We start from the raw sequence: 27,946 nt of genomic DNA on the forward strand, positions 1-27,946 counted from the left end.
GGAGGTATTTATGATCTTTATTTTTAGATGAGGACATTAAGACTCAAAAAAATTAGGTGTCTTGTTTAAGAACATCACTTATAGAGGACAGAGGTGGAATTCAAATCCAGGTAGTCTGACTCAGAAATGGTGTTGGAAGATGTTTGGATGCAGGGAGGCTAGGAGATGTCCACTCAGGGTAGGGGTAGGGAGAATTTTGAAATAATGGAACCAGCTGGGAGTCAGATGGCTCTTTATTATTACTGGGTATCAACAATGTTCAATAATGCAGTGATGAATTATTTTTTCCATATGGGTGGACCACTCCTATCATCTTATTAGGCTGGACACTGTCATGTCTGCATACGGTGTCGGACACTGGAGCAGCCAGGCTACACTTTGGAAGGGAGCTCAACTGAAACACTGAGAATGGAAGAGCAAAAAGATGGAAAGTACCTGGGTTTGTTTTTTTACCTTTTCTTTTTTTTTTAATTACAAGTTGAGCATCTCTAATATGAAAATCCAAAATCCAAAACACTTCTGGTCCCAAGCATTTTGGATAAGGGATATTCAACTTGTATTGTGGTAAAATCTATATAACATAAAATCTATCATTTTAGCCATATTTAAGTGTACAATTTAGTGGTATTAAGTACATTTCGCAATGTTGTGTGTCATCACCATTACCCATTTCCAGAACGTTTTCAACACCCCAAACAGAAACTCTGTATCCATTAAACAATAGCTCCATATTCCTCCCTGCCCTCAGCCCCTGGTAACCTCTATTCTTTCTGTCTCTGTGAATTTACCTTACATAAGTGGAATCATATAATATTTGTCCTTTTGTATCTGGCTTATTTTACTTAGCATAATGTTTTCAAGGTTCACCCATGTTATAGTATGTATCAGAATTTCATTCCTTTTTAGAACTGAATAATATTTCAGTATATGACTGGGATTTTAATGACATATTTGAGCCACTGTACCTTGGCGGACCTCTTGTTAAGTCAGACAATATTTTTTTCTTATGGTTTAGGCCACGTGGCGTGGGGTTTTCCTAACTGATACATGAGGCTCAACTCGGGTTCTCCCCTGTAAAGCTCCAGGGTGGGCAATAAGGCCCACAGAGTACTCAAAATGAAAGCTCCCCAGCATAGTGCAAAATTTCCCGTATTTCCTGATATGTGTATGTACCTAGATATGTAAGTGTGTGTATGGGTGTGTGCACACGCACATATGTACACAACACACAAACACATGACAAAGCCCACACCTTTACCTGTTTTCATCCTCAGTTTAGCTATTTTGTTACAATTGATAATTTCAACATATATAATAATTCAGCACTTAACATTTTTCTTTATCATAAAAAAATATGGAACCCCAAATTGGGTGAGACATTGTGTCTGGTGCTCTATGAAGTACAAATCGATGCTTCATTTCAAAACACTCTTCCACAATCTTCATTGGAGTTGAAAATAAACAAGTTTAGTCAAGAGTAAAGAATAAAAACATTTATTTTAAAAATACCATTTAGCATCAATTGCCCCAAGTTTGGCAGGCATGAAGAGTGGGCAGTTCATGTTTTATTAGTATATAAAATTGGCTTTACAGGAAGCATTATGGCAAAAAAATGAACACTTATTATGAAAACTGAAAAAGAGAAGTGAGTAGTAAGCTACTATCAGAACGTTAAGGCTAAGAAAATGTCACTATGCAATGAAAACAATCTCCTCCTCTAATAAGTACTCATAGAATAGGAGGCTCGACTTACTTGCATGCTCCTCATAGAACGTTTTGGTTCATGGCTATGAAGAGGTAACTGCAAAAAGATGTGTGCAGATCCCGCTACTGTTAGGGGATATACAAGTGGGGAATAAGAAAAAAGAAATTAAGCAAAATGTCTTTACTCAAGGATCTCTATAAAAATTTATTTTTAAGAAAGCCTGAGTAAGCATGTGTATTTTTTCCCTGTGACTTTAAGTGTAATGACAGCATTAAAAATAAATTATGCTGTCAATATACAAAAAATATCTTTTCATTATAAGCATATATAAAGCCTTCTGCAACTATTATATATCACTTTATCGAATCCAAACTTTTTTGCTTGTTCCCTTTTGTGGCCCCTAGTTTTTCACATCCTCATAGAGGACAAAGGCCTTTAGAGATCCATCAATTCAACCCTTTCATTTCACAGATAAAGGAGGGTAAATAGTTTGCCCACAGTTACATTCATCCTCAGTGGCAGAAATTGGACTAGAACCAAGTCTCATGATCCTGAAGAGGGCTTTTCTCATTACATGACATGACCCATTCTCCACTCCATCCCTGATCTCAAGTGGATGATGCTCCCTCAATCTCAGATGGGCAGAAGGGCTGTGGAGGAAAGAAACAAGCCTGTTTGGGGCCTCTCTGGCTTGTTAGGAGCATGGGGCTCTAGAATAGGAGGTAATAAAATACATCTCCTTCTATCCAAAGTCTTTATAAATAACCTATCACACACACACATGCACACAGTCAGGCTACTTTGAAGACCTAAATGAGAAATACTTCCTGAGAAGAGAATTGTGTGTGAGGGAAACTTTTAAAGCTTCCATAAGAGAGGTTTTTGATTTAAAAAGTGAATATCTGGCCACTCACACAGTTATACGCCTTTTAGAAGCTCTGCAAATAAAGCCATAGTTACAAATGATGACTAATATGAAGAGCTTTAAGCCCCAGGGGACGTCTGAACACCACTCCACGAAGTCCCTAACTACCACACTATCAAATGGGCTGTGAATCGGTGGTGGGAAATGCCTCCAAATATGCAGATTTCAGCAGAAAATACATTTGACTGGGTTCTTTTAAAAAGTTCCACCATTCTCACATCTATTTCTGATTTTGTATGCATCAACACTCAACATGCTAAATGTTCTATTCTGGCAATTCATATTTCTGGGTGATAGTACCCGAATGCTTATTGCAACATCCATGAGAGGTGCCTCAGGAGGAAGTGTGATCAGATCTCCTGGGGCCATTTTTTTTCTGTGTCCTTTGAGATCAAAATTCAGAGAATAAAAGTGTTGTCACATTTTAAAAAATGTCTGTCATACAAGTTTTTGTTCAAGGTTCAATACGAGGAATATGGATTGAGAATTCCTTTTTCATATCCATGAACTAGGAAAATTGTGAAAGAAAAGTCCTTGAAACTCTGACAATGTCAAGTTTACTGAAACATCAAAAAGTACCACAATTTTATAGACTGTCCTGCAGAAATTTATCTTTCTTGTGCTCCATAGGTTTCTTTAAGGCGAAGACTCTCTTTTATTTAAACATTTCCTAGAAACTGCTTTCTCAAGTGAAGATTAATCATTTGGTTTACAAAACAAGAGCCAGCCACATGTTATATGTTTCATCTCAGGCAATAAATTGTCTTTGTACCATATTTCTTGTCTCTTTCCATATAGTTTGTTGCGTCTTATACACAGACTCCTGAAAAATTCTTTCTACTTGTGTAGGAAAGCCACGACTTTCTTCCTCTAAGGCATTGATGGTTTGGAGGGCAAAGGGAGTCCTTTCTCGGGGAAGGGGATTGTTCAGGGGCCGCATGGGTATAACAGAGTTGTATTTATGCTGCCTGTTAACGGAGTTCATTAGGGACGTATAGAACTGGAAATTACACCAAGTATCTCTTAAAAAGTTTTCAGTCAGTAATAAGATTGTCCATGCAGACCCATTTACGGCATCATCTAAATTCTGTAAATGCTGTCTGCCACATGGCATCTCAGCAAAGATTATTCCGGGTTTGATACCAAAGTCATCTTGTAGCAGATTCTGGACTCTGAGGGCTTCATCTGTGTCATCTTCTGCATGCAATATCACAAATTTGAGGAACACCTCTTCTTCAGCTTCTTCTTCAAGCATCTCTTCCACACTCTGAGCTCCCTCCTGCTTTCCTGTTGGCCCCTCTGTTGTATTGCTGTGCTCAGCAACATTACACAAGGATAGATCTTCAGACTTCTTGGAATCTGACTCATGATATCCTGGACTTGTATCCACACTGTGCCTTTTACCCCAAGAGAGAGAAAGAGGGCAGGAATTTACTTTAGACTTCCCGATACCCATTATAAATATCCAAGGCAGAAGAAGAAAACTTTATGTATTTCTCAGCATTTCTTTTCAATCTAAAAGAAGTAACAAAACAGAAGAATATTATAAATTTAATCAAAACATTAAAAATGGAAACTTTCATTCAACCTGAAAAGCTCAAAAAGATTATAATAGACAGCTCCAAATACATAAATGACAAACAGATAATTGGGAAGCTAAACTACTAATCTTTTGTGAGCTTCACAAGGGCTATCACAGGCAGCGAAGGGAACATTAAATAAAGGGTCCAGTTTAATATAATAGGAGACATTTGGAAAATGTAAATGGTGTTATATTAGCACTACAAACCTCCAGATTGAAATAAATTACGTTGGTATTTTCGTGATAGGTACCATACCACTTTATCTTTTCATGCAGTTTAAATCTAATTTCTCCATTATCAAATTACCAGGTAGACTAGAAACAGGAAAATATAAAGAAACTGAATATTCAATTAAGCATAAATATATTTCTGTATCAAGCACAAACAAAATAGAACACAAATATCCTAACAATGACTGGCAGCATCTCTACTGACAGCATAAACAGAAGATCTGAAATGTCAAGTGAAATGATGTCCAGGATTCACTGGTTCAGAGCTTTTTTTTGTTTGTCTGGAGTCAGGCATTGTGGTGATGGTGAATCTAATGGAGAATAAATTATAATAAGAGTGTGTGAAAAGTAAGAAATATCTTTTTCCAACGAATCCTGTAACTACTGAAGAAAATATATTTATTCACCTAGGGAAAAATTAACATCTCAGTTTGGAAATGAACTCTAGAAACAAAGACTTGAGACTTTCTCCAGTGAAATCAACAAAGAATGATTATAGTCTAGACTCATTCTTGTTTTTGTTGTTATTTATTTATTCATTTATTTATTTATTTTTTGAGACAAGGTCTGGCTCTGTTGCCCAGGATGGAGTGCAGTGGTGTGATCTCAACTCACTGCAATCTCTGCCTCTCAGGCTCAAGCCATACTCCCACCTCAGCTTCTGGAGTAGCTGGGACTACAGGTACATGCCACCACACCTGGCTAATTTTTGTTTTTTTTTTTGGTTTCTTTTTTTGATAGAGATGGGGTTTCATATGTTGCCCAGGCTGGTCTCGAACTCCTGGGCTCAAGGAATCCTCCCGCCTCAGCCTCTCAAAGCTCTGGGACTACAGGTATGAGCTACCGCGTCTGGCCTAGACTCATTCTTTTATTTAAAAAAATTCTAAATTCAGAGTGGAAGAACTAGATCAACTGTGAAAGAAAAGTATACCATGTGAATCTAATTGAAATAAGTCTTCAGAAAACGTTGGCAATATTCCTAATAAAATCCCTCGGACAGGCAGTTTCAAGGGGAATTCTTTTATTAAAAGACAGAACATTTAGAATATATAAATACAGGTTTCATACTTTCAAATGTGAGCCACAGACTATATTCCAGAGCATTTTTACTTGTTCTTTATGGGCAAAGGCCATACCTCAAGAAGAAATTATAACATTCATAACAACATAAGTAACATGGCTACATATGCCTACATAATTCAGGTTTAGAAGAAACTGTTCAACAAAAGTGGTGAAAACTGTCATGGGAACAAAAACCAAGGAAAAAAACATAGAGAATTTCATTCAATGTATGTGAGTAAAAATGTTTGCAGCTGCCTCTGACTAGTGAGGAAACTGCTGACCACTCCATCATTCACTCTGTCTGTACTTTAGGTTCTCGCTCCATGGTATATTGTGCTAGTTACCAAGAGGTATTCTAAGGCATAATAACTCTAAAATGTGACATATATCCATCCAAAATAATAAAACCAAATTAATTTGGACTCTCTTCATTGATTAGGATTCACTGCTGACTTTTGTTACTACATTGTAAAAAAAAAGGATTTTGCTATGCAAAGTTGCAGAAAGAAGTTTCCCCTGAATGAGAAAACAATAGTTAAACCATCCAGAGGCATCTATTTACTGTCAATTAAAATGATCTACACTTATCACTGAATTCAACACCATTATCTTAGTCACTAGCTGGTACAGACAAGTGCTTTGAAGGAATATAACAGCTATTTATAAAGAATATGAAAAACTTCTAGGGTAAGATAGTGTGTCAAGGCAGATCACAAAATCTTTTAAAATAAAAACAAAGAATTACAACTTCGACTTATTTTTCTTAAATACCAGTTAGCAAAAAAGAGCAAAAGACTTCAGAAATCTATGATGTGTTCCAACTTCCAAGCAGTGTCACCCACCTAATCAGACCGAGAGAAAAAAACTAGTGGCAATGTCTATAAAACTTTACTATCATCTTCTAATCTGGAGGGAGGGAGTAAGGAGACTGCCAAGGGAACAAGCTGTGGAAAGTTGTGCTGTTCCCACCACCACTGTGACTCAGACATGGAGAGATGGTCAGGATTCCTTACTGCACTGTGGTTCCCAGGGCTGGGAGGAAGTGAGAGGACACGACTGTGCTTCACTGTGGGCCAGTTAACTCCATCAGTAAAAAGGGCTCTACTGGAACAAAGGAAAGGCATGGCGTGGTGAAGGAAATCTGGGGAAGGCTGGCCAAAGGAATCCTGGAAAGCCTCCTTTAAAGTTCTCCTCCTCCATCAGAACAACGAACACCAGGCTTAAAAAATTTAGGTTTCACCTCCTTGCTTCAGCTAAATGGAAGGAGAGTGAGGGTGCCACTTGGGAGACGCATGTGAGACCACTGTTCATAAAAATTAAAATGTGTATGTATATACATTTTCATTTACTTTTTTTAAAAAAAGGTGGTGGTGTGTCTCCATCCATCCTGTTACTTATTCCCATGGTCTCCTGCTGGTGACCACTTTTATCAGTTTCTCCTGCATCTTTCCACTGTTTCTCTATGAATATATATTATTATTTTTCTTTCCTTTTTTCAAAAATGTCCCAAAATTCAAAACAAGGATATTTTGAAAGAATATTCTTGTTATTCTTTCCTTTTCAAAAAAAGTATCATTATTCATATGTATACATGACATATAAATCCCAAACAGCAGTGGATAAACATTAGTATACATTGCTTTTTCCCTTTATATCTTCAGAGCTTTCCATAACAGCGCATAGCGAACTTCCTCTTATTTACAGCTACATAATCATGCAGCATGTGGCTATCCCATAATCATTCCCTGTTCTTGGATATGTGAGTTGTTTCCAGTCTACTACTAGGACAAACTATGCTGCAATGGATAATTCTGTACAAAAAGCATTTCATATGTGTGCAAGTTTATCTATAGAACAATTCCCCCAATGGGATTTCCATTTGTAACAGTGATTCATTTGGTCAAATTGCTCTCCGTAGGGCTGAGCCTTTTTTAAAAAAACTTATAACTTGATAGAATGACACCCCAACTCTATCCCTTGCCCCAGAAAAGACATAAGAGAAAAACTACCAATTACTGTTGACCAAAGCCCAACAGAGTGAATCATATCCATCCCCTCAGGCAACAGAAATGTGAAGAAACATAATCAATCCAAATGGTACCCTTAAACTAAAGTTCTGAAGGGAAGATCAATAGGTCTGAGATAAGAAGGAAGGAGAGTCCAGAATTTATCCACTTCATATCTATGCAAAAGAGGACCCCAGTAGAATTTTCCATATTAAACAGAAGAGGAATGAAAAAAACAACATGGCAAATATGCTATGGTGAATATGTAAAATATTACAGGAAATATAAAAGAATATAAAGAAGAATCATAGCGTACAAAAACAGATTTAAAATTCCATTTCATGAAGACTATGCACTCTGGAATCAGACTGCCTGAGTGTAAATCTCCTTCCTGCTATAAAATAACTGTGATTTTGTACAACTTAATCAATATATTTGTGCTTTTATTTCATTATCTGTAAAATAATTATAGTCCCTATCCTTAGGGGTTTTATGAAGATCAAAATGGCTTAGGATGGTGCTGGGCACGTAGTAAGTACTCAATAAACGTTAGCAGCTATTATTGCTATTAAATACATAACAAAGAAGCTAAAACATTTATACAACAAATGTTTATATTTTACGGTGGTGCTACTCAAAGCGTAGTCCATGAACAAGATGCCAGTCTCTGAACTGTTTCTTACCAGTCAATGAGGAGATAAGCAGATTGTGCCAGGATGTAAATCAACTACATCAGTAAGTATGCTGTTTAGCCAGCTGACATTTTTTTCCTAGCAAGACACTCTCAAAGCAGGAAGCAGCATGGTTTACATTCTGGTGCATACTTCTTAGATTATCATGGACAAGCAGTTTGAATAACCTTGCTCTGGGAGGTACTAAAAAGAATATGAAATCAATGAAACAAAAATGGCAAAGATGAGATAAATTAACAGAATTAGATAAAAAGGGAGGCTATAGACAAATCAAGGATCCAAACACTATAAGGAAAAAATAGAAACCGCAAAGGGGTGCCGTGGGGCTGGAGGGAGCCAACGGTAGCCTAGAAGGAGATAAGCGAGAGGAGAAGCCAGGGGAGGATTTTGAGCAGAGGAGTGACATGATCTGACTAGTTTTCACAGGATCACTTTGGTTGCTGCACTGAGAATAGAAGGCAGGAAGGGAAGGGTGGAAGCAGGAACACTAGTTAGGAGTCTGTTGCAGAAACCCAATAGTAAAATGATGATGACTTGAACCAGGACGGTAGTAGTAAAAGTGGTGAGAAGTGGCTAAATTTGGGGCATATTTTGAAAGTAGAACTGAGAAGATTTGCTGATGATGTTGACTAGGCATTGAATATAGAGTCTGGAGTGTAGGAGAAAGGTCCAGCAGGGAGATGTATATCTGGCCTTTATCTTTGTATAGATTGTATTTGAAAAAGACAATATGAGATCATTAAAGACTATACAGGATTTTAAGGAGGTGAGTATAGATAGAAAAAGAAAGGCTGAGCCCTATGGCACTCCAACATTATGAAGGTGGAGTTATTGTTGTCATTATTATTAAGATTAACTATTCCTACAGTGATTTTTTATTTGTGTTATGTTACAAATGATTTTTGGATAGTTGATGATCTGTCTTTAGGCTAGATTTATGGCAATTTGTTAGTCACTTCTACCCATTACTGCTATGACAACATGCAATTCATAAATCATTAATGAAACCATTAATAAAGGTAGAGTGTTGGAAAAAAAAACAGAAAAGAAAGAACTAGCAAAGGAGGCAGAAAAGGACTAGTCAGTAAGGTTGATGGGTTGATGGAAAACCAGAAGAGAGTGGTACCCCAGCTGCTAAGGAAAGAAAACAGTTCAAGAGAAAGACAGTGCTTAACCGACTTCAAATGCTTATATGACTGGTCAAGTAGGGTGACCGATGAATGTAACAATATTAAAATTTTAAAATATTTAAAGTAATTTCACCTAGTACTGAATCCTTCAGCCTTGGAGAGCCTTTTTCGTTCATATCTGAACAGCACCATCTTGTGGCAAATATATGTAAAATCAAGATTCCTGTGTTCAATCAATAAGTTTTGTTGTTAATAAATGTTTGTTATTAATAAATATTTTGGTGGAAACTCACTCTGCAGCAAAACATGCTAGGTTTTAGAGATGTGAAGCCAGGATAATTAAACAAGACAATTAGGACTCACTGCACAGGTGCTATATTCAGAATATCAGGTGCCATGAAAGCACTCAGGAGGGCCATCTGCAGCAGGGGACGCTTCACCCTTGCAAGACAAAGACAGGTGGACATTTTCTAGGCAGTGGAAGCAGCACTTGAAAAAACATTGAGGTACCAGAGGGCAAAGACTGTATGTTAGAATCATTTTGCACCGTACATTTATGGCTCAAGTCCATGAAGGAGGAGGCAGAAGAGGAAGGGAAAGAAGCAAGAGCAGGGGAAAGGTAAAGTAGATTAAAAGAGGTTCCTTATAAGGAACCTAAGGTATTTTGCTCAGGACTTTGGCTTTCATCATGCTGGCAGACAGATAGCCCCTGGTAGGTGTTAAATGCGAGTGACCTGATCTGACTTGACACAGGTTAAAATAGTCCTAAAATTGTTGATGATGAATATTACAGATGATATGGTGACCTATGGGACTTTGAGTTGTACCTTTTAGAGAGAAGGTGAGTGCACTTTTGTTTATATGAAGGAGAGTTGAATTCTACTGGAAGATGGCATACCATTATAACTATTACTGTTGTCTGGAAGTTTAGGTTTGTAAAGAAACTAGGCTACAGGACTGGAAGATGCTAGACTGGGAGAACAATTAGTTAAGAGGTTGCTACAATAGTGTCGGTGAGAAAGCAGAGCCCCAAACAGATGAAGTGATAGTGGAGACAAAGATATGTAGGAGGTAATGGGGATGGCAGAGAGGGAAGAGTCAGGGATGCCTCCCAAGCTTATGCCTTATGTAACTTGGTGGGTGGTGGTGTCATTCACTGAGAAAAGCAATATAATCAGGATGAAGTGGGTTGGGGGTGACCAAGAAATCCAGTCTGGGACCTATGGAGCTTGGGTGCCCATGGCTTCCAAGAGTGATCCAGTAGGCACTTGCACATGTAGGTCTGGGGCATAAAAGAGCATCTTAGATTGGGGATACAAGTTAGTTCCTTGCTTAAATCATGTGAGTAACTGAGAATAGGTATTGAAAAGAGAGGAGAGAGAGAGCTAAAGACAGAACCAATGACTGAAGAGCATATGCAGGGTGAGGGGCCCATAACGGAACAGGATTGGCCCAGGAACAGCATGAAAATCAGACACAGAATGGCATCTGAAAGCCAAGGGAGGAGAGGGCTTCAGCAGTGGTCAGCACCCACGGCTGCCAAGAAGTCAGCATCCACTGCATTTAGCACCGTGACATTCAGAGGAAAAGGTTGGCTGAGAGGGAAAGGAGAGGCCAATACTCATAACTAAATGCAGGGTCAGGAGAGGCTTTCATTAAGAGAAGATACTTGGAATGCTTACGAACTGAAGGGAATTTGCTAGTAAAGAGGGTGAAATATATGTGTGGAAGCGTCTTAAAATTAAGGTCTTATCCTCTTGGGCACTGGGTAAGCTCTGTCTCTCCACCACCACTCCTTTTCTGAAGAGGAATAGGCCACTTAACTCTTGAGTGTGCTGGGTCACAGGATAATGTCTGTGATGAATATTACAGATGATACAGTGACCTATGGGACTTCAGGTTGTACCTTTTAGAGAGAAGGTGAGTTCACTTTTGTTTATATGAAGGAGAGCTGCATTATATTGGGAGATAGCATGCCATTACAGCTATTGCTGTTATCTAGAAGTTTAGGTTTGAAAAGAAGAGTGTCCATGATGTTAATTAGCCAAAGTGGTGTTCTGTAGATCTGCTGCAGTATCTGCTAAAGAATTGTTCATCGAAAACTTATTCCTGTCTCTTTTTACTGTATCTTCCTGTACTTTCTGTGCCACAAGTACTAAAAACTTTCATCTCCCAGACTCCCTCAATGCTAGGTTTCCTAAATGTAATTTAAGTTCAGCATCAGATGTACTTACACGTCTGAGTTAAATATGCAAGGAGGCAGAACATGAAGCACCTGTTTTGCTGGCTAAGATTCTGGTAGAGTTGGCATAATTAAGGAGTTGGCTGCTTCCTGATTTGGCAGGAGGCTTCTGAGTATGCCAAAAGCCCCAGGCCAGTAGACAAGTCTGTTATATGGCTTTGAGAGGTGTTTCTAGAAACCCAACCTAGAGTGCAGTTCTTCAACTTTCTCAATCATACTGTACATCTTGTAATATCTCATAAGACACACCTTTCTACTTAAACTAACTAGAGTAGATTCTGTTGTCCACAACTAAACTGTGATTGATACAACATCCAAAACACACTCTACCACCTGCTTCTGTAAATACATTTTTATTGGAAGGCAGACATGTCCCTTCATTGATGTATTTGTCTGTGGCTTATTTCATACTACAAAGGCAGACTTGAGTATTGCAACAGAAACCATATAGCCCATAAAGCCTACAATATTTACTCCTTGGCCCTTCACAGAAAAAGTTTGCTGATCCCTCAACTACAGCATGGGAGTGTGCCAAGCTCTGCCGAGCTGTCAGGACACAGTAGAACAGATCCATGCCAGCCAGATGAGAAACACGTAGACTATTCTTAGACTTCTTAGACACTGGAAATATTAAAAAATCCCAACTAGGGTAATAAGTATTTTCAGGAACAGAATGAGTAGAATTTGAATCCATCTTGATCTTAGATTGAAATAACATTCTTGAGAATTGGCTGTCATTTGTTTTCTTTCTTTGGGGGATTGCAGAGAGTCAATAAGGATGGCAAAGGCCCAGCCTAAATAAAAGGATTATCAAATATCAAATATTACCTATTGGCATTTATTTACAGTTAGAGTAAGCCAGTACCTATACTTTTCATTCTTAGCTATTAGAGCTTGCATTAGAAAGGTTAGAGTTATGGGATCTATCAAAGCCTAGCACTCTGTATCTTTCCTTCATGGCACTAATCACAATTAATTATTTATGTGCATGGTTATCTGCTTAGTTTCTCATCATTCTCTCTAGACTGCAAACTTGATCAGAACAATGATCAACTTGTCTTATTCATCACTATATCCCCAGAGCCTAGCATATAGTTAGCATTCAAGAAATGCTTTGTGAATGAATAAATTAATTAGCTCCAAAGATATGACAGAATTCTGTAGCTTTAGAGAGATAGCCAGATAGCTTTTGATCATCCCTATTATATAAATCATTGACTCAACCAGAATAGAAAGTAACCAATCCAAACATATTTTGTTAGATTTTAAAAATGATCACTTATACTACATTTTTAAAAAAATTATGTGAATATAGGGTCTGGTGCAGTTGTCCATGTCTGTAATCCCAATACTTTGAGAAGCCGAGGTGGGAGGATCACTTATGGCCAGGAGTTTGAGACCAGCCTGGGCAACAAAACAAGACCCCATGACTACAAAAAACATTTAATAAATAAATTTAAAAAGAATGAGGATCACTTGAGCGCAGGAGTTTGGGGCTTCAGTGAGCCATGATTGCACCACTGCACTCTAGTTTAGGCAACAGAGCAAGGCACTGTCTCAAAAAAGAAAAAGTTACGTGAATATAAATATGACATATGCATTATACATAATATGGAAAACAGAAAAGATTACAAAGTAGACAAAAGGACCATTATCTAACTATGAAGAAATGAAATATGAAACCTTTCCACAGTGCTTCCCATACCTGGATTCAGAAATTTCTGTACAAGTTGGTTGTCTTATTGATAGAAAGCAATATTAATGTACATTTTCTAAATTGAAGGGAAATCCTTTCAGGGGATACATTGTATTAAAAACTCGAGTTCAGTTTCTTTACTACCCATCCATATCCTATCTATTAGCTACAGATGTATACAGATGTCTGAGCTGCTGACAATCAATTTTCTTTAAGATTTTTCAGGTTCTTCTGTTTGTACTTTTGCTCTCCTGCTTTTACTTGCATGTCGTACTTATTTAATATCTTTCCCTTTAGAACTATCATCTTATCTTTCTTTCTCTTCCAAAGATATAGGCTACAAAGGAAAGAGGAAATAACTCCTATGAAAAGTTATTTAACTCTCTATTATGGCTTTAAAGTCACTAAAGGCATTTCCCAAGATCCATTTAACTATATCATCATGTGTCAGTCTCTCTCTCTCATCTCCTCCTTCTCAGTCTCCTTTACTAAATGCTCTTTCTTGGCCTGTTTCTCAAATATCAAAATGTGGCTATTTGCAGCTTCCACTTCTAGTACTGGTGGACTAGGTAATTTGGATCAATGCTACTGCTGAGGATAACTAGAAAAGCTAGACAAAATAGAAAAAAAAAAAAGGCTTGAAGCATCAGAGAACTAATGACATAGTGAAGAATTATAGAACCCAAATCCAGAAGACAGAAACCCAGAGACAACTCTCCCCCTAGAGTATTTTTCAATTTCAGAAGAGGAAAGCTAGTGCTGTGCTTTTTGCCCCTCATGGTTAATGAGACAAAAGTGTGATTCCAGTTGTGTGCTTTGGGTTGGGACCCTGAAGGCTACAACTAGGTGTAAGAGTGATCTAAAAACAGACTGATCCTCCCAGGAATGGAAGCATTCTTTTTAATAACCGCCATCTCTGAAATCAGATTAAAGTGATCACAGATTGTTACTGCTGCCAGGAACCCAGCACAAGCAAAAATTAAATCCTCTCTGGAAGAAGACAAGAAAGCCAGCAAACGCAGCTGACAATAGAAATAAATCTATGTGGATTTCAAACTTTTATTAATAACTATAATTGCACAAGAGGAGGAAAGATTGAGAATTTTGTCAGATAACTGCAAACTTTAAAAAAAGGCATGGCAGGTAAGAAAAAAATCTAAAATTGAAAAATATAATAGTTGAAATTAAGAATTGAATGGATGGATTTATCATTAGATTAGATCAGCAGCAGAAGGAACTCATGAACTAGAAAACAAGCTAGAAAAAAAACCCTTCAGAATAAGGGAGAGAAACAAAAAAAGAATGTAAAATACAAGAAAGCAGGTAAAAGCTATACAGGACAACTATACAATTAGAAGGTATAACAAATGTGTAAATTGGAGTCCCAAATGAAAAGAGAGAGAATTAAAGCAAAGCAGTAATTTAAGAGATAATGTAAAGACTTTGCAATATTGAAGAAAAACATCAGATCACACATTTTTAAAAGTCCTATGAACTTCAAGGAAAATAAATGAAAAGAAAGCCACATCTAGCTTCAACACAGTAAAACTGCTAAGAGCCAATAGCAAAGAAAAAAGTCTTAAAAACGGCAAGAGAAAATAGATTACCTTAAAAGATGCAACAATAAGAATGTTTCTCAAGAGAAATAATGATAGCTTTAACGTGATGAAACAAAATAGCTGCTAATCTAGAGTCATATGCACAGTGAAAGAAAGCACAAATAACCAATGTCAGAAATGAAAATGGGATCTCAGTGATGATCTTGCAGACCGTAAAATGTAATAAAAAGATTATGACCAATCATATATAAACAAAAGTGAAAGCTCAGACGAAATAAACACATTCCAAGAAATAGACAACTTCTCAAAACAGACACAGAAGAAATAACCTGAATTCAATTAATTTTTTTCTTCAACTTTTAACTTCAGAGGTACATTTAAGGATGTGCAGGATTACTACATAGGTAAATGTGTGCCATGATGGTTTGCTGCACAGATCATCCCATCACCTAGGTATTAAAGCCAGCACCCACTAGCTATTCTTCCTAATCCTCTCTCTCAGTTATTATTAAAGATATAAATTCATAATTGGAAATCTCCCCAAAAAGAAAAATCCAAGTTCAAATGGTAGCCAAATATGTAAAGAAAAAAATAATAAAACTAGAAGACTAAAAAAGAGGAAATATTCCCCAACTCATGTTTATGAGGCCAGCATAACCATGACACCAAGAACTGATGTGAATATTACAAAAAGGAAAATTATAGATCAGTCTAACTCATGATTATTACTTCAAAAATCACAAACAAAATGTTAGAAAAATGGATCCTTTTTATAAAAAGGATAATACATCACAACCAAGTTGGGTTTATTTTAGGAATGCAAGGTTGATCTGACAGGTAAAAATTGATTGATGTGGCTGGGTGTGGTGGCTCACGCCTGTAATCCCAGCACTTTGGGAGGCCAAGGTGGGTGGATCATTTTGAGGCCAGGAGTTCAAGACCAGCCTGGCCAACATGGCAAAACCCCACCTCTACTAAAAATACAAAAATTAGCCAGGTGTGGTGCCGCATGCCTGTAATCCCAGCTACTCAGGTGGGTGAAGCAAGAGAATTGCTTGAACCCAGGAGGCAGAGGTTGCAGTGAGCCGAGATCCTGTCACTGCACTCTAGCCTGGGTGAGAGAATGAGATTCTATCTCAAAAATTAAAAAAAAAAAAATCAATGTAAGTAATCACATTGACAATTAAAAATAAAAATCTTTTGATAAAATTCAACATCCATTCATTATAAAAACTCTCAGCAAACTGGAAATAAAAGGGTCTTCTATCATCCAAAAATTTTAAAAATTACCAAAACTACTAAAAGATAAGCAAGTTTAGCAAGAAAATGGATATAATAAGATCAACATAAACAATTCAATTGTATTTTTGAATACCAATAACAAAGATAAAAGATAAAATTACAAAAAAAGTCATTTTTCAATAGATCAAAAAATATCAAATAGTTGGGCATACATCTAACCAAAAAAGGGGCAAGATTTCCACACAGAAATATTAGTGAGATAAAATATAAAAGGAAAATACTAAATAAATGCACATATATATCATGTTTATTACTTGAAATGTTCAATATAGTAAAGATGTCAATTCTCTCTAAATTGATATATAGATTCAATGCAATACCAATCAAAATCTCAACAAGACTTTTTTTGGTTGGGTTTTACCAGTTCAATTCCAGAATTTCTGTGGAAATATAAAGAGTAAGAATAGTCAATACACTTGGAAGAATAAGATGGGAGGACTTGTTCTATTGGGCATCAACACTTACTATAAAGTTACAACAATGAAGACAAGGTAATACAGCAAAATGTTAGACAAATTGCTAATGGGATGGGATAAGGAGCTCTGAAACAGATCCAAACATATATGGACACTTGATGTACAACAAAAGAGGTACTGCAGAGTAGTGAGGAAAAGACAATCTTTAGGAAAGATGATTGTAGACCAGAAAATGGTTACATGGGTGATTGTTTTTTTATTTATTCAACTATATACTTTGCTCTATGGACTTTTGTGTTCTATGTTATTACTATATAAAAACAATTTTCAAAAATGTGAGTATAATGCTTGGTCCTTTACTCTTCTGCCAGGATGTCCAGCCTTTCCAGCTCTGTAACTTCATCCACGCCTGAAATGTGTTTCCTCTGACTAAAATGACCTTTGTAACATTATCTACTTACTTATTTTTCTAAAAATGATCAAATTAAAATATATTACAATACTTACAGTATGATCCCAATTCTGTGTTAAAATTATACTGAATATGTGCATCTTTGCATATGCTTGCTTTAAACTGTGTGTATGTATACATACATATTCACATACACCCAAACACACATATGGTTGTGTGCTTTCCTATGCAATACAATTCATGAGAGCACTGTTTGTCTTAGATGTCTTTTTATACTTTTAAATAAATAAATGTATGTAAGTATGTGTGTTTAAATGCCAAATAGCAGAGTTATACATTTTTTGCTAGTAGATCAGTCAGCTTAGGAGACTAAGTTCTGTCATCGGCTCTCAGCCAAGAAATACAAAATTATTGAACTTACTAAGTTTTCCTCAGTCTGAATGGCAGCTTGACAAAGTGTTTATACTGTATGCCAAAATGTTGTTTTCTAGCAAACAGTTTTCATGCATAACAACGACATAAAAGTGACAGTGGCTAGACCTGTTAAAAAAAAAATATATGATAGATGTTTTGGCTAAAAGTACTTTCAGGAAATGACCACAGAAAAAGAGGATACAAATAGCAGGCAATTAGCAATTGGTGAAAATCCTTTGGCATTAAGAAGGCACCATAAATACCCTTGCAGCCTGGGAGGAGGACTGACTCACAATTGGATGAACTGAAATAAATGCTGGCTAAAGGCATATCATGATTTCAGGAGATTTTTTTTAGGAGAAAAGCTCATCCCCATCTGAGATGATGGATACAGACTGAATTCAGTCTGTGAGTTGTTTCCAAACAGCACTCCCTTCTCTAGGTTTGTAGCACCCCTGACTCTGCACACTATTCTGACATGATTCCAATGGAGGCTGGGCCACAAGAACTAATATGAGTGATAGATATCAAACTGGGCTTGGTACAGTCATTCCCTCTGTTGACCAAAGTTTGCTTACTGGGTCAAGCAAATAGTACCTGGGCCATAATAGGTACTCAATAAGCACAGGGTAAATGGACAGATGGACAGACAGATGGATCAATCAATCAATCAATCAATCAGTCAATCAATCTTTCCTCCTCAATCTTCTCTGCCTTGGTCAATGATACTAATATCCTCTCTACTGATTAGGACGGAAACCTAGAAATTATTCTCATATTCTTTCACCCATTCAAACAAACCCTCCCCAGAACTCCACCCACTAAACTTTAAGTCCTGCTAATAGATATGTTTAGTCTGTCTCCTAAACATATCTGTCTCTTTTCCCATTCTCTCCATTCCCTGCCTATGCTTTAGTTCAAGACCTATATTATTCCTCCTTAGAGGATTACAAATTCCCATAATATCCAACTGGTTTCATTGCCTCCAGTCTCTTTCCCTTTACATCATTTCTAGATAGATCTTTCTGCAATGGAAAACTGATCCTGTTTTTCTCTTGCTTAAAGATCCCTTTGATAATACCCTAATGCCTTCAAGAAAAACTCTATCTTATTAGAATAACATTCTAGGCCCTCTATGATCCAATCTCTCCTTTTATCCATAACATTTGCTCCTACCATGTTACTCTTGAGAGTTCTAATATCCACCTATTTACGGTTTTCCCAAATGTCATGTTGTTGCCTCTATGCTCCATCTTAGAATGTACCCTTGCCCAACCATCTACATGAATAGCTCCTCTTTATGATTCAAGACACTACTCAAGGATTGCATTTCCTTTTATCTCCAAGTTGAATTAAGTACTCATCCTCTGTATATCCATAATATCTGGTTCACATCTCTTATAATATGTATTGCCCAGCACTCTTAATTTGTCTTACTTGCTGACCTGGAAGGTAGCTTGCACCTCATTTTCCCAGACTTCTCCATCATGGTAAATGGCATTATCATTTGTCCTGTTATTACCCAAAACCTGGGGTATCCTTGACACCTTCCTCTTACTCTCCTATTCCTGCACTTCCAAGTGATCACCAAGTCCTGTGTATCTAACTCTAACAGATAATCTCAAATTGTTTCAAGTTTCCTCTCTACCACATTTTCATTCTAGATCAATGTCTCTACCCTGGTCTTCTGCACTGCCTCCTAATTGGTCCCCTACTCTCAATCAGTCTAATCCATTCTCCACTCAACAGCCAGGATGATCTTTCAAAACATCTGATTTGAGTTACTCCCATTTATAACCCTGCATTGGCTTCCTACTGTGCTTGATATAAAAATTTCTTGATATGACAAATAATACCCTGCATAGCCTGGCTCCTTCAGCTCCAACCTCATCTCATGCTTTTCTCCACTTTGTTCCTCCAGCTCCCTGCACATGGGTCTTTATGGGTCTGTAAGAGTTGTCAGAATCAAAATGGAGTTACTAGTGTTAAAAAACCGGACAATCAGAGCCAGGAAAGGCCATGAAGGAAAGGTTCTTATACATAAATGCCTAGTAACCAGAACTATCATAAAAGTCTCCCCAAAAACCAGAACCTTGGCTGGGCGCAGTGGCTCACGCCTGTAATCCCAGCACTTTGGGAGGCCAAGGTGGGTGGATCATGAGGTCAGGAGATCAAGACCATCCTGACTAACATGATGAAACCCCGTCTCTACTAAAAATGCAAAAAATTAGCCTGGCATGGTGGCGGGTGCCTGTAGTCCCAGCTACTCAGGAGGCTGAGGCAGGAGAATGGCGTGAACCTAGGAGGTGGAGCTTGCAGTGAGCCGAGATCACGCCACTGCACACTCCGGCCTGGGAGACAGTGAGACTCCGTCTCAAAAACAAACAAACAAACAAAAACAGAACCTTGCACAAATGCCATCACAGTCCTATATAAAAAGTACTTCTGCAAGAACAACTGCCCAGCAACTTCCTGTCCAATTTCAGACTGGTGCCACCCTTGTTATTTATCCACAAGCCAAAAATAATTATCTCAAAACAATTATGTAAACCTCCTCATTTTTACTTTGAAAATCTTTGTCTGCCTTTACTTCCCTGAGTACACACAATTTACTATGGCACACATATTCCCACTGCAATGCCCATTTCTGAATAAATATTACTTTCTTTTAGAGAGCCTCTATCTCCCTCTGTTATCTAGGTTGACAGACCTTTTTGTCAGTTTCTCAAACTGGCTTAGCTTTCTCTTGTCATGCAATCTATGGAGATATTTTCTGGCATATTTGAAGTATGAGTTATATGACTATATTTTATCATAAGAGATCTTGTACATAGTATCATAAGCTAGTCAAAATTCCATTGGAGGTAAAAATAAAAATATCCAAAAACTGGGGAATGATAATATTAACTATGTCACATTATTCATATGATCGAATCCTATTAAACCATTAAAAATGTTTATGAATGTTATGAACAATTTTAATGACATGAGAAAACGCTTCTCATGACACGAAAATGAAATGTAATTAAAGAAAAGGAACTGACTGTAAAATAGTTTACAGAATATGATCTCAGCTTTGTTAAACAAAATGCAGAGAAAATAGATTAGAAAGAAGTACTGTCGTCTCTTGGTATACTTAAGGGCAGGGAAGAATGATTCCAGGGGTTCCAGGACCCTTGCATATACCAAAATCCAAGAATACTCAAGTCCCACAGTCAGTCTGCAGAGCCTGCGTATACAAAAAGTCAGCCCTCCGTATATGTGGGTTTTGCATCCTGGAATACTGCATTTTTGATCCAGGTTTTGTTGGAGAAAATCCACATATGAGGGGACCCACATAATACAAACCCATGTTGTTCATGGGCCAAGGGAATACCAAAAAGGTAACATTGATCCTCTGTGAATGGTATATGCATAAGAATATATAAATGTGTATATATATGTATTCCTTCATATATATGTGAAGAACTCACATGTGTTCTTCACATGTACACATATATACACATATATACACATACATGTTCACCTTTTGAACAATGATAACACAGTCTGAAAAAATAGTTTTTTAGTAAATAAAAATTCATTTTCTAGGCTTTATATTTTTATAAATATCAATTAGGTCAATAATTGTCAACAATTATGTCAATTATGTTGATTTGATTTCCATCTAAATAGTATCTTCCTTATATATATCTTTTCCAACGCCTTTGGTAAGTGTCTTCCTTACATGCTCTATCTCTACATTCCAAATGAGTTTAGCCTATCTCCAGGTTTAGCTCTATTTCATCTGTTTTTTATTTCTATGCAAATATTTCAAGAGCATGGGTTTGCTAACTCTAAACCAAATAGGGCTTCTCCAACACTCTTCTTAAGTACCAAAGGACAGAACATTCATCTTCATCGTACCTAAAACAGGTCCTTGAGCAAGTAAATGTTCTAAAAAATGCTTCTATCTGATCTTCACCTGGGCACTGCTTTTTTATCTTGTGGACCCTATCTCTTCACTCAGTTGCTAGGAAGCTCCAGGTTAATGAGTGCTCTGGCCAACAGACAGAAGCTTATGGCAAGTGTTTTGATACTATTAATAACTTCACTCCTAGCTTCTGCTTAACCCTCCTACTCTTCTCTCTGTTTGATATTCCAAATCTACTTATTATTTAATTTAATTTAATCTTATATTGGAAATATTTATTAAAGTATCTTAAATCCTAATTCTGAAATGAGAAGGAATTTTCTTCTTTTCTTTTAAAAGAAGGGGTGATAGTACATATGCTACTGATAACAGAACCGCTTCCTTGAGATTAAAATGAGAAATAAGGTTTATAAATTAAACAATCTTTTAGTTGCTACACCTCTACATAAAGATGAAAATATTGTTTTTCATTTCTACGTAGTCCTCAAAAGAGAACTGGAGCCAGATGCAGTGGTATGTGCCTCTAGTCCCAGCTATTTGGGAGGTTGAGGTGGGAAAATTGCTTGAGCCCGTGAGTTTAAGGCCAGCCTGGGCAACACAGCAAGACCTTGTCTCAAAAAAAAAAAAAAAAAAAGTTCAATTTATGTAATATCTTATAAAATCTTGACAACTCTGATATTGGCTTAGTCACTGCAGAACTTAGAAACTTGTATATTATTCTCTGAACAAGTGTCTTCATTTTTCTTCTTCCCATAAACTACCTGCTGCTGGTACCATTCAAAGAGTCTCCAAATGTTAGATTATTGCTTCCTATTTCCTATTGCCCCTATTGGTGGGGGGAGGGGGGCAAAGTAACTGCCCCCCACCAAATATTATTACACATTCTTTTTAGTGAACTGGATATTTTTCTTCCATTTTCTGTATCTAAAAATGAAAACTGATGGTAAAGGGCAAATCTCCAAATCAGGAAGAGATTTTATAAAAACATAGAATTTAAAGGCAAACTGTCCATCTTATCAAAATTAGGCTCAAAAGAAAAATGGTTGTGCATTTTTAATATTAGGAAACTCAAGCAACCAACAATGTTTTAAAGGTACCATAAGCTTCATGGAATTCTAGAGAGTAGCATTCAGTATTTAATACCAACCTACCGCACAGGCCCAGCAGCAAAAGAGATCTTGCTGCAATAGCACAGTAACCCCTGAGGCAGCATGCTAACAGAGAAGTGAGGGAGTACAGTGTGCAATGGTCTAGCAGACACCAGCTGCAGGCAAAGGCAACAGCAGCACAATCAGTGTTACTACAGTGGAGTGGATGAGAGGGAAGTCAGGAGATGAGTTCAGAGAAGTAGTCAGGGACTAGATCACACAGGGCTTTAAAGCCATTGTAAGTCTGTTTTTTCTTTTCTTTTTTTTTCTTTCTTTTTTTTGTGATTCTGATAAGAAGCCACCAGAAGGTTCTGAAGGGAAATGAAAGTTCTGAGTATGTATGACAAAAATCACTGCTATTTGGAAAAGACTGTAGAGGAGCAAGGGCAGAGGCAGAGACTTCTCAATCATGTAGGTAGGATAGGACTGTGGCTTAGCTTACAGAGGGAGAGGTGGGCAGATCTGGGTAGAGTCAACAGAATTTGTTGGATGCTTGGATGCGGAGTCTGACCTAAAAAGAGAAGTCAAGAGTAAATTCCTAGAATTCCGGCCTACTTGAATGGCAGTAACTGAGGCTGTTTATTGAGATAAGGGAGGGAGCTGAGGGGAAACAGAGGGAGAACTTGGTGAATCTGGCATCAGTAGTTCTGTCTGTCCATACTAAATTTAAATGCCTATCAGACTGCCAAGTGGAGATGCTGAGTAAACAGCTGGACATACACATACATCTGGAGCTCAGAAGAGAACTAAAGCTAGGAATAAAATTTTGGAAGTCATCAGCTGATAGATATTATTTATAGCCAAGGAATATGGCTTGGGATACAAATTGTCCTGGGGGAAAGTATGGCTAGAAAAATATGGCCAAGAAATGAACTCTGTGGCATACTAAGATTTAGTGGTGGGGAAGCCTGGAGACACAATGAAGCAGAATGAAATGCAGGAGAATATGGTGACCTGGAAGCCAAGTGAAGAAGAATATTAGTGAAGAACATTAGTGAAGAAGAAAGAATATTGAGGAGGGAGTGATCAAATGTTACTGAGGGGTCAGGAAAGATGAGAACTGTGCACAGACACTGGATTTCACAAGACAGTCATTGGCAACATCAGGACCATGTAGGGGGTAATGGGGACAAAAAGCCTCAGATGAGAGGGGGTAGGAAGAAACAGGGAAAATGAAAATGGAGACTTAGATTAAATCTTTCAAAGAGGATTTTTGTTTGTTATAAAAAGAAGCAAAGTAGGGGAGCGGGACCTAGAATGGGATGTGTGGTCTAGGGGGGATTAAAGACAGAAGATTTAACAGCAGATATTTGTTAAATGAATACATTTTAAGAATAGCATAAGGAACAAATGACTCAACAGACAGGTGCCCATGATTCAACAGCGTAAACATGGTTTATACTTCAAGTTCCATACAGTAAGGCGTACACGTCACATTTACTTTGCTTCAAATGTAGGTGTCAATATTCTATACCTGCTTATCTATTTTCTGATTTGAATGACATATAAAGTGGAGTTGCTTAACTCCATTTATAACCAACCTACTACTTCAAAATATTAAAATGTAAGGATTGATGGGCTGATAGGTGCAGCAAACCACCATGGCACACGTTTATCTATGTAACAAACCTGCAAGTCCTGCACATGTATCCCAGAACATAAAATTAAATTAAACAATAAAAAAATAGAAATACAGATTCTGGAAATCAAGCTTACCAAATTAAACCTTCAGAGGTGGGGGGATGCATTTTAAACAAAAGTCCTAAATGCATCTTACCATCAGGCTTGTTTGAAAAACACTAATCTAAGGAATACTAAACACTTGGAGAAGGACAAGTTCTTCTCCTTTGTAGACGTGCACTGTGGGTTCAGGGGATGACACTTCAACTCTGTATAATGGTGTATTTTTACCTCCAGATCATATAGCCTTTCTCACCCTTGCTTTTCAAAATTAAAAGGATAAATTAAAAAATAATAATAAATATGAGAATATTTTTAAATACTTTCTTTAAGAAGTTTACTACCGTGGAAAGCTGGAGAGGTCCTAATATACTGAAAACTAGCTCACAGCTGCCAGTCAAATTATTTTTATCCAAATTAGCTTTGGACAAAAAGCCAAGTAGGAAAATCCATGCCAAAACCTCCAGCACTGGCTCAGTGTGCCTGGCAGGGGCTCATGCAGAGCCTTTAGAGCATTTAAGACTCTGGGCTATTTGCTTATGGTTCTGAAGTGTCTTTTCGAAAATGGGTTTTCTAGTCAAAATGAAACAAAAAGGCAGACAGCTGTGTGGATTTTCCCTTCAGAGTAAGCCAAGTGACGGAAAGGCCTGCCCGCCCCCCTGGGGACAGCAGCGCCAGCACCCGCGCCGTCGGGTCGGGTAGGCTGGGGAGGTAGCGCAGGCGGTCTGGCCCCCAGCCCACCCCGCGCCCCCGGCGGCAGCCCCCGCCCTAGCGCCCGGTACCTGCCTGCAGGCGAGCGCCACCACGGTCAGCCCGCGGCTTTTCTGTCTTCCTTTCTGGCCCAGCGAGCGCGCCCAGGGGGTGGGCGTCTTGCTCCGGGCGTCGAGAGGTTGGGGCCGTCCCGTACGCGGCGCGCCGCGCCGCAACCCAGTCCCCGCGACCACAGCAGCCTGCTCCCCACCGCGCTTGCAGAGCCCGGACGCGCGTGAGTCGGGGGCCCGCAGAGGCCTCACCCTTGGAGGTCGCCGCTTGTCAGGCCTGACTGCTGTTGGCGCCCACCCCGCCGCCCCCGAGGGGCCGCTCGAGGCCGGACTGCTGCTTTGCCGTGGCGGGCCCCACCCGGGACGTGGCGCTGCGGGCCGGGGCGGTCCAGCTGTGAGTCAGGGGTTAATGTGGCGGGATAACTCTCTGCAGAAGGAAGGAGCTCGCAAAGAGGGGTGGAGGAGGGGAAACCGCAATGGGGAACTGTCACCGAAGCTACTGGACTCTCCCTGAGCTTTTTTTTTTTTTTTTTTTTTTGGCATGTACCCCAAAAGCCAGAGGTCGAGGCCCAGAAAAATCTGGAAAGGAATTCCACCGTGTCTGCTCCTTACAGACCAGACAAACCGTAGATCCTTCAGAGGTACAGCGCCTCTCCTGGTTCCCTAAGATAGTCTCGACTTTTCCTGTCCCTTTGCGGCCCTCTCACTTGCCTACTGCAGCCAACCATACCCCTGATTAGGGGGTGCAGCACATCAGCCTCTGCCCCCAAAAACTACCCTGCGAAAGATCCTTTTTCTCAGGTTCGTTCTCCACAACCGAACAGATTGGAACTCCACTGAATATCAAGAGAGAACAAAAAAGCAATTAGTTAAATGAAGCGTAAGAAGCCTTATAAAGCCCCATTGCTGCCTCAGGCACCCAATCTAGTCATAACCTAAGAGGTCCAGTTCAGAAATCTCCCCTCCCCTTTTAACTCTCAGGCAATCCCTACTCCCTGCCAAAGGAGAACCCAGTTACTGAACATCGGATGAGACCGTGGATACTAAATTGGGAGTGAAGGTCCATACCTGGGTCTCAGAAGCACAGTACAGGTAAAGCTAAGAGTTATTTCCTCCTTCTCTTTCCCCATCCAACAACAGGATGCCTTACTGAAGGTAGGCACTTCAGGTAGTAATTACTTGGTGAAATGCCGCCAATGTAGTCAGAAATACAGTATCATGTACCGTGTCAACACAATTCATTATTCAGGCAGTTGATTCTCCAACCACTGCACCTCCCAACAATTCTACCTGAACTCTTTGGGTAAGCAGGGGCCTCCTAAATCCAACTGATACTTTTGTTGCCCTCATTTTTCCTGGGAGTCTCTCTGGCGATTGACAAAGTCGACCATTGTTTCCCAACACTCTGTTTCCTTGATGTTGACAACCCCACTTTGCCTTTATGCTCATCCTGCTTGTTAAAATTCTTCTTTCAGGCCTGTAATCCCAGCACTTTGGGAGGCCGAGGCGGGTGAATCACGAGGTCAGGAGATCGAGACCATCCTGGCTAACACGGTGAAACCCCGTCTCTACTAAAAAATACAAAAAATTAGCCGGGAGTGGTGGCAGCTGCCTGTAGTCCCAGCTACTTGGGAGGCTGAGGCAGGAGAATGGCTTGAACCCGGGAGGCGGAGCTTGCAGTGAGCCGAGATCGCGCCGCTGCACTCCAGCCTGGGCGACAGAGCGAGGCTCCGTCTCGAAAAAAAAAAAAAAAATTCCTCTTTCAGTTTCCTCTGCCTGTTCCTCTTTCTCTGGCAACCCTTCAAAATCTGAGCTTTTCACATTTTCCCACTGAAATACCACCAATGACAGATTCCATAAACACGTACTTCCCTTTTCATCACTTAGGTTGCATACATAAAAGAGCCTGAAGTCACTAGTGTCATGGGCAAATTTACTTGAACTGTTCCATCTTCTTGTAAATTGCTCCAAATTTTGCATTGTTCTTCATAATACAGTCACATGTACTAAAAAAAATCTTAAATTGGTTACAAGTTTAATTGCTTAACATTTTCTCTCCAAATGTTCAAGAAAATGCATCAATCACTTACGCCACATATGTTTAGAGTACGTTCTATGTGCTAGACATTAGGGATATTGTGTGAACAGGAGACACAGTCCTAGTTCTCATGGAGATTTTATAGTCTAATCTGGGAGACGGACAGATACGTAAAGAAGTGAGACAATTTCAGATCCGTGCATTGCTAATGGGGACAGCGAATCTTCCTAGTGGGCAATTTCTAGCTACATACCTGGTTATTCACATTCAAGAAAGGAGGGGACGACATGACAAACTGATAAATATACTGACTTACAGGCAGTGTCTAATGGATTGTCCAGCTTTTAGGTTCTTGGAAAGAACAAAATGGAAAATTTGTAAAAGATCTGTCAGTGAGACTTACAGATAACCCTCTTGGAGTGGTGAGGGCATGTGAAGATATTCATGTCCCACATAAGTGCCTAACAGGATGCATCAGGTGGAGAAGATTTTCAATAATAAGGGGAACAAGATGAATTGTCTGGTAGATGTCAGTCTTTTTCTCCAGCCAACCCAGGGCTTGGTTAATGGGCCCATTTACCAAGTGGCTATCAAAGCAGTGACAGAGGTTCAATAGTATGGTCTTCTCCTTACCTACACTATTTGGCTACCATCATTGCTGAATGCCCAACCTGGCAACAATGTGGAGTGTGACTACATTTCCAAGGCTGGGTTCCTAATATGGCATTACTCTCAATGAGACTTGCTGGCAACCCGGTAACATGATGGTTACATTGGGCAATTTCCATAAGAAATAGGTAGCACTTTGTCTTCACAAAGATAATTCACATTCAAGGTATGAATCTGCATTCTCTGCCTGCAGTGTTTCCACTGGCACTAATATTCTTGACATTTCTGAAGGTTTTATCCATTGCATAGGAATCCCAAAAACATTTCTTCCAACCAGGTACACAGTTTATGGCACTGGAAGTGAATTCAATGGTTTTAACACATGCTTATCTCCTAAAGTAACTAGCTTGATAGAACAGTTGA

General features: G+C 38.7%; 1 protein-coding gene across 1 annotated transcript; it reads right to left on the minus strand.

The window, feature by feature from the left end:
- Positions 1-1,478: 1,478 nt before the first annotated feature.
- Positions 1,479-25,083, minus strand: TICAM2 (TIR domain containing adaptor molecule 2). The gene is made up of 2 exons (XM_034960366.3): positions 24,902-25,083; positions 1,479-4,145 (listed from the first exon to the last, which is right to left on the minus strand). Exon 2 carries the CDS (start codon positions 4,084-4,086, stop codon positions 3,379-3,381), a length of 708 nt encoding a protein of 235 aa, XP_034816257.1. The 5' UTR covers positions 4,087-4,145; positions 24,902-25,083; the 3' UTR covers positions 1,479-3,378.
- Between the last annotated feature and the right edge of the window lie 2,863 nt (positions 25,084-27,946).

This window comes from Pan paniscus, chromosome 4, assembly GCF_029289425.2.
Source record: "Pan paniscus chromosome 4, NHGRI_mPanPan1-v2.0_pri, whole genome shotgun sequence".
In the NCBI taxonomy this organism is placed as follows: domain Eukaryota; kingdom Metazoa; phylum Chordata; class Mammalia; order Primates; family Hominidae; genus Pan; species Pan paniscus.